Source organism: Atta cephalotes (genome assembly GCF_000143395.1).
Source record: "Atta cephalotes unplaced genomic scaffold scaffold00030, whole genome shotgun sequence".
NCBI lineage: Eukaryota > Metazoa > Arthropoda > Insecta > Hymenoptera > Formicidae > Atta > Atta cephalotes.
Window position 1 is genome coordinate 2,819,979 of NW_012130094.1, and position 8,514 is coordinate 2,828,492.

The window sequence follows — 8,514 nt, forward strand, 5'->3', positions numbered from 1 at the left end:
AGTGTGTGTGTGTGTGTGTGTGTGTGTGTGTGTGTGTGTGTGTGTGTGTGTGTGTGTGTGTGTGTGTGTGTGTGCGCGCGTGTGTGTGTGTGTGTAAGCACATTTTCTATTTTAAATATACAACAGAATACAATACAGAAATATTCTCATAAATATCGTTAAAGCTTTTAAAAAAATATTGTTCCGAAATTCTGTTTTGACATTAATTAATAAGCGGAAAACGATTCGTTTTAAACATTTTTCCAATATATTCTAAAATTAGAAATTAAAATTATCTCTAATTTTGTGTTATATTAGGATTGCTGAGCTAAAATTTATTTTTGCTAGAAAAATTTAAAAATACATAATAATAGTTGTAATAATCAAAAGGACTTCGTATACATATACGTATAATGTTAGAAGTTTTTATGATTTTTTGTGAATGCAATTTCATTCCTCAGCCAGAAAAAGTCAGATATATCTATTAAAAAAGTTAGATATCTAACTATTAAAATTATATATGAAATTATGAATTATATGTGTATATATTCGTCTAAAAATACTTTCTTAAGATAGATATATATTGGCAGTATATAGATGCATAAAAATTTAAAAAAAGAATGTACATGAATAGTTTTACGAAAAAGAAAATATAATATATTCATTTTTTCAATATAATAGAGATATTATATAAAAAATGCACTCAACACCTGCATTTTATATACAATAGTTTTTAAAAATATGACTAACATAAAAATAAAATCAAGTTATTTGATTGCTATCTTTTTTTATAGAATAATATCTTTTGACAAATCTGTTTTACATTGTATTTTAGTTTGACATTTTTAAAAATTTATATGTATCATGATACTGTGATACTCGTATTGATTGTTCTTTATTATTGCATATTTAGAATGACAATTTATGCAGGTTTCAACCATAATTTTTAGCTTGGAACTGATAAAGTATACGCTATTTTTTTCCATAATAACAGGATTATTTAGTTTTTATTCTAAGCGAGTTCATCTTTTTTGCTAAATTGAGATGACGACCTTTGTGATTTTAGGAATACGTATGACTTTAAGTTTAAAAACTTCCCGAGAAGACCAGATCTTTTACAAATATGTGTGTGCGCGTGCGTGCGCGCGACTCATTCGCAAAATTTGGATGTATGCTACGACTTATTCAAGTGGGAGAATAAACAAGGGTACCGGGAGGATAGAGGGGGCTAATAAAGTATCACCAGAAAGTCCCCGAATGTTCAGAGGATATATAAAGCGGAAGATGTGCAAAAGATGTTAAGTCAGTGCATGACAAGCTTCTAAGTGACAGCTGGAAAACAAAATATCTTTCTTTCAATATGAATCTATTGGTGAGTTTGAGTTTTTGTGCGAATAAAATACTTTACGTAACGCAGTGGTACAATGATTTATAGATGATTGATTTCAAATTTGCAATATTTTTGTAATTCGAGTGCCTTTGTACAATAAATCAATTAAAATGTTTATTTTGGTTAATCAGTGCGAAGTTCTTTTAATTTAAATATGTAATCGAGGATCTTTGTTATATTAAATTTATTTAATTATTTAATTATTTAATTTTTATTGCTCACAAACGATATAAGTTTAAATTTTTCAATTAAGTAGTAAATAAGGATAAGCGTTTAATAAATATTACAACATTTTACATTATAATTAATATAATAAATATAATATATTCATTTATTTTCTATATTTTTATTTTATAAAACATTTGTTTTTCTTCTAACATAAAATAGTATTAAAATCTCTAATCGAGGTGTCAATTTTATGTAGAATTAATATATGTTATTGTAATACCGGATATTATAAATTGTTTAGATAAAGATAAGTATTTTCTTACTAAATCGTGCATTATTTAAGATGAAAATAGATAATATTGATAATATCTTTGCTCTTTCAATACTCTTTTTAAAAAAACTTATTCTAATATAAAAATAAAGTCGAAATGTATAATATATCTTATCGAAAAGTATATAATTGGATTAATGAAAAAAACTACTAAAACGAATAGTGTATAATTCGATTTAATTGATTTTGCAATTATTTCCAATTTTTTTTGTGAGTCCAATAATATTCTTCCATAAAAATTGCATGATTCTTTGTCCTTTTAGGTAACCGCTTTGTGTGTCCTCGTGACAGTGGCAATCGCCGCCCCTGTTGACAACGCCAGCCCAATTCCCATCGTCAAGCAAGCCTTGGACGGACCCAATCCCGATGGATCCTACAATTACAATTACGAGACTGGTAACGGTATTCAGGTTCAGGAGGAGGGTCATCTTAACAACGTTGGTACCGACAACGAAGCCCTGGAGGTACATGGTAGCTACAGCTTTACTGATGCCGATGGTCAAACCTACCAAATCTCGTACATAGCCAACGAGAATGGATTCCAGCCAGAAGGTGCTCACTTGCCGACCGCGCCTCCGGTACCACCTCAAATTCTAAGGGCTCTTCAGTACATCGCCGAACACCCCGAGGAGAACGAGAAGCATTAAAGGATTCTGAAAAAGGCTCTATGACGGAAGAATGATAGAATTGGTGAATCAAAAGCGAATTTCATGGAGATGAGACGATTAGAAGAAGCCTTATGTAAAACCGAATCGTGATTGTAACGAGGATTGACGAGTATTCGATCCCGACTATATAGACTAGCAACAGACTCGGCTCTTCGCGTCGTGATTATTTTTGTATTTATATGCGCCTGTATGATTAGAACAAATTTTTTGTATAATATTTGTATATGAACATAATCTTGATGATATGTTGTAAATAAATTTCATCGCAGTGCAAGTCTTGTTGATATTTATTGGAGAAGAGATGAATAATACTCGGTTCATCAATCACATTAACAATATTTTTAACGAGAAGAGCGTTAGTGAAACGCTCAAGCCTACAAAGTTATGAAAAGTGAAAAGCAATGCAAAAATTTCTTTGTGCAAATGTATTGTAATTCTTCTCAAGAACTTCTTTTATGATCCATAGCTTTATAGGAATATAACGCAAAACAACAGTCTCTCGATAATGAATAGTGACAATAATTAACGTCTCTATCATGAATATTAATTACATCCTTTGACATTTTCGCGTTACGTCAAAATAAAAATGTTAAAAATGTTATAATACTATAGAAGAGATGGCAATAAGTTAATTTGCACGATGCAAGTTGTTTCATTATTTAAATGATCAAGGACAAAATTTACATGAATTATGATAATGCGTATATAAAAAATGAATAAATGCAATCTATTGCTTTCGTTGAATAATTTAGGAATAATGTATATGGTTGCAAACTAAAAAAAAAACTGCGCTACTTTATATTAAGCTTCAAACCTCTCAGAAATGAGTAATATGTCAGATTATAGAGCATAAAGTATACATTAAAATTGCATAAGTATCAACTACTACAACAGTTGTAAATCAGGATTACAACCTCACCTCTCGATGTAACATATAAGGTACATTATTTTGCTATTTATGCTTTCGGAATGCTTTCAATCGACTGATGATTTTTATTATATAAATAAATATACTTCTAGATTCTTTTTTTATCTATATCTCTTCGTCCTACAAGATTTATTTCTGTGTCAAGAACATATCTTCATGGTGACTGCGATAAGAAGCAAATGCTGCATATCTTTCGGTGTTAACATATAATCTAGACATATAAATAAAATACCATGTACCATACCGTACCATGTTTATGTTGTAAGAGAACGTAACGATGAAAGAAAAGACATTGTCAGAGCAGAAGATGATATTATGGTACTCCAGTTACATTTTACACAATAATTTTGTTAATAATCAATATTTAAATTAAAAATTTGACAATTACATTTGTTAAGATATTGTCGAATCGATTCTGAACTTAAAGTTACGAAATATTTATTATTTAGGGTACTATTACAATAATAAAAATGTGGCGACATTGTATAATGACTCGAAGAAAAAAATAAGTAGTAATGTGGCCTTCCATAAAAATAGCTTTAAAATATTAATTTTGTTTAAAAAACAGTATTTGATTACAAAATTAACAAAAAAATAAAACATTTTAAATGTAAAATATATGTACATATATACATTCACATATAATTTCTGGATATAAGCTGTACTAAAAATCTCAGTATTAAAAATAATACATGTAGTATAATAGACTAATAGTAGACCTATAGACTAACAATAGAGTTACAATTGATTATTAAATAATTATTTTGATATGAAAACCTCCAAAAAGAACTCAATACATGAATAATCAATAAAAAGCCATATTAGCAAAATGCTATTGTTTAAATTTACATAAATCAAAATATATACAGTCAAATAAAATGTTAAATAGCAAATAACACACTCAAAAATATATATATTCATGTGATAATACGCTCAAGTTTACAAAAAATGTGGAAATAGATGTAATTAAATGCTAAAATGTACCTCAGAAACGTTTCAAAATATTTGAACGTAAAAATGCATTATAATAAATGCTGGCTATTGAGTATTGGTATATTAGCGTCATGGTGTAACGGAGTTACTGAACAAATAATTCCATAAGTAAGTCATTAAGATATAATAGCGATATATAATAGCGATATTAAGGGAGACTACAATATATACACTGACCATAATACCACCTTCTCCTCTACTGCATACGTAAATATGATGCCCATACTGTAAATTGCTGGCCTCACATCATTCACTTGGTATCTAAGATATGTCAAATATCTTGCTGAAAATGTACGGATATCTTTTAAAGATGTAAACGATATATATTTATTAGCCTTGACAACTTTGATGATGAGCAACCGAGCAAGTAAGATGCGACATCTTTAAAGTTTAAAATATTAAAACTACTTTCCGTAATGCGCGTATTTGAGAATCTAAAACTATTTAATTTTTAATAATTTATATTTCTATTATTATTATCTACAAACTGAAATACAATTCTTACAATTCTACGCAACGAGCCCAAAATGGGCGAAGTTCTTTGTTCGTCGAAACTTAACATTTTGAAAAAAGGCAGGTACGTGTAAAAAAATGAAGCACATTTATCAAATAATCTCAGTGTATACTCACTTATTTATGCCATTGTTTATACACGCTTGAATGTTACATCTCAGATGTAGATCATTCACTTCAATTGTAGATGACAACGGCAAAGGCAAATGTGCTATATCATATGTGTAACAAAAAGAAGAGATTTATCTCTTTATATATTGAAACGTTTTACCACCTGATTATGAGATCATGCGCAAACTACAAGAAAGCATATGAGAGTCACTATTATTGAGTCACTATTATTGATAGAATCACCCCTCGGTTAACACGGGAATGTAGAGAAAGGATAAATTCTCGCCAAAATTTGTCTCCACCGACAATATAACCTTCGAAAATTTCTATAAAAGTACAAATTTTTATTGGAAGCGTATTATCTATGTGAAGCAACAGGAAGGACAGGTAATTTTGGATGAACTTAACGGTAACTTTGTGCAAGCACACGCATTCAGTTTCGTTTATTTGAGGATAATCGAAATTGACGATTATCGTTGCGGAGGACCGCATTCTGCGTCGGATTGTTCTTCTCGATCGGTTCCGGGGTCGTGGGTTGCTTGGCGATCCACTCAAGGGCACGCTGAATCGCCGGCGGGATCGGTGGCGGGGTAGGGATGTGGCTGCCAGATACCTGGGTGCCAAATTCATCGGCGGTCCAGCTCATGGCGATAGGAGTTCCATCCGGCGCGTTATATTGCACGGAGCCCTGAATGAGTTGCGTCTCGTCGGAAGTGCCAGCATACTTGCGGCTGCCACTCTCTCGTTGAAGTATGCCGTCCTCGGTCTCGTAAGAGAATGAATAATGACCGCGAGTGTCACCGAGATCATGTGAGTAGCTCACGATCTTTTTCGGTTCCTGGAAGTATTGACCGTGAACGAGCCCGAAAAGGGCCGCTACCAACTGAAACGAAGAAATGGAATTATTATCTGTTTTTCTTATACTAATATAAAATTTCTGAAAGATTTACAATAATTTGCATTAGTCCTTTTATATTCGATAATTTTTCTCTTTTATATAATGGATCGTTATCTTGGCTAATTTTTGTCACTTTTACAAAAATTATTAAGTGATTCTTACATGTACTTTAACATCTTTAAAAAATATTTGTTAAAAAAGATTGGGATTTGTAAGATTATTATTAAAAAAAAAGAAAAGGATAATCATTATTTAGTTAGGTGCGCCTAATATTTTAAAGGAAAGAAATATACAGGAATGCTCCAATCGTGTGTTACAATAATTTTTGAAAGCGTAGATATATATTTTTGAATTTTAAAATTGCAGCATTAATTACTTTTATTAAAATTTATAATGTCTGAAGACTCGCTCGTAAAATAAGAGATTAATTTGCAAATTATGCATTCAATGGGTTTTTGCAGTTTCTTGCACGGTGATTTTATTTCTCATTTATTGTAAAAGTAGAATAAATTTATTTTCAAATTTTTTTTTAATTTGCATCAGTTTATATCCGCTCCGTTCTGTTAGACTCACGATATTTCAAAATTAAGATTCGCACAATTATAAAACTGTGAAGCTTGTGAAAATGATGATTCTATTTGATTAATGATTCCTCGGATGCGCTATAAGTATTGTCGCTGAATTAATTACATCATCCTTGTAAATGAATAACGGATATGGTGTTGTTTTCAGGATGAGGCGATACCGGGCGTCCTTCTCAGCAAAGGACTTGTGCTCGTCACTGTCGAGTGCTAAACACACTGACTTTCCGTGACGAACATTTATGATCACATTAAATTCACTTTTATGTAGACTTTTCTTGAAAGTGTAAAGACTGCATAAAATAATTGATAAACATGGCTTGCGTTATTTTGTGAATATTTTAAATTCGCGCATGGATTAATCATAATCGAAATGATTTCATTCGAGCTAAACGAAAGATCAACGCGATTAAGAAAAATCGGGACATGCTGTCCATCTCGAGGAGATACTTGCGATGTTAGTGTACGGCAAGAGTGTGGAATATCAATGCATGACTACACGCAAAGTGCTTTAATCATGTTCGTAAAGCCATCGAAGATACCTTTCCCCGCGAAAGGTCAGGACAAAATGAATGTATTGGTAGGTAGGTCACGATTGCGATCGGTAAGGGGAACAAGAGGGTACCTGTGTGCTAATGATGTCGTATTACATTACCCACGATCGAACGTAGCTTTTTCCCATAGTCGCAGTCTTCGATTAACATCCGGTGACCGAGACCGATTCGTTTTGTGCCGGTTTAGACAGTGCGTTCCCGTCATATAACTACCATTCACTGTACAATGTGAACAACTGCGTTCAATGTAAATGAATACATTCCCTTTATACGATGACTCATAATCTCATAATATTATTATTATTAATAATATTTAATAATGTTATTATAATTTAAATTCAATTAAAAAGTCAAATAACAATAATATATTACATTAAAGTCTTTGTTATGTAAACATTTTTTTAAATAATTTTCTTAATATTAAAAAAAATTCTTAATTTATATTTTAGTATTTCGTATTTTTGACATTTTATCACAACTTTCATTTACTCAAGACGCTTTTATACATTAATATAGAATCAATTCATGTACAATAATATATAATCAATTCATATAGAAAACTGACCAGATTTGATGATAATACATTACATATCAACAATAATATCGAACAGATGTCTCGGATTAGTTAGCCAATTTGTGCTTTCTACAGGGAAAGTGGACAATTAGAAAATATGTAAGCATATGCAAATTAACGGCTCGTTCGTCATGGTCTGCGTTAGTCATCATCGATGCAAGACGCGCGCGACAATATTGCCAGTATGTGAGCTTTACAGATTTAATGAGTTATGTAATTTAAATAGATTATGCAACATCGTAATGGATGTTTCGCGCCGCGTAACTTTCATACGATGATGAATAGCTCTACCATATACGCACATAACATTAAATCATACACGGCTGTTCATAAATATGTACGGGCGATCAACTTCGACTTCGCGATTTAGAGAATTCAATGATTGGACGTGTTTATTGTTATGGAAATTAAATGCATGGAGTGTGATTAATACGGAAATATATGTGAAAATTGAACGTGTTCTCCATTTTTCTGCGAAAGACTGTCGCAAGGAGAAATTATTGCGCGCATTTTTATCGATGCGTTTTTTTAATCGGAAAATTTATCGTAGTTGTACGATAAAATAACAAAAATAGACCGACATAAATAAACGGCTTTTAAACAAAATAAATAAAATGCATTGTTTAATAGTGCCAATTTGAAACGTATAGATTAGTGATGACAAAATGAATACGAGGTAATCTATGTCAAAGTTTAATGTAATGATTAATGTTACACACACACACACACACACACACACATACACACACACACACACACACACACACACACACACACACATACACACACACACACACACACACACACACACACACACACACACACA

General features: G+C 31.4%; 2 protein-coding genes across 4 annotated transcripts in view; one reads left to right on the forward strand and one right to left on the reverse strand.

The window, feature by feature from the left end:
- Positions 1–1,339: 1,339 nt before the first annotated feature.
- Positions 1,340–2,515, forward strand: LOC105620889 (larval cuticle protein 8-like). The gene is made up of 2 exons (XM_012202366.1): positions 1,340–1,351; positions 2,132–2,515. The coding sequence occupies exons 1-2, from the start codon at positions 1,340–1,342 to the stop codon at positions 2,513–2,515; spliced, it is 396 nt and encodes a 131-aa protein (XP_012057756.1).
- Positions 2,516–5,058: 2,543 nt separating this feature from the next.
- LOC105620890 (endocuticle structural glycoprotein ABD-4-like) overlaps positions 5,059–8,514 on the reverse strand; it is an 8,780-nt gene continuing 5,324 nt past the window's right edge. The window contains exons 1-2 of one of the 3 annotated variants that reach the window (XM_012202367.1): positions 7,220–7,264; positions 5,059–5,964 (exon numbers count right to left, since the gene is read on the reverse strand). In XM_012202367.1, the coding sequence (XP_012057757.1) occupies positions 5,515–5,964; positions 7,220–7,264 (495 nt within the window). In that variant the 3' untranslated portion in view covers positions 5,059–5,514. Of the gene's footprint in view, positions 5,965–6,031; positions 6,044–7,219; positions 7,265–8,514 lie in introns of those variants that run through there. The other 2 variants (XM_012202369.1, XM_012202368.1) reach the window with 2 other exon arrangements.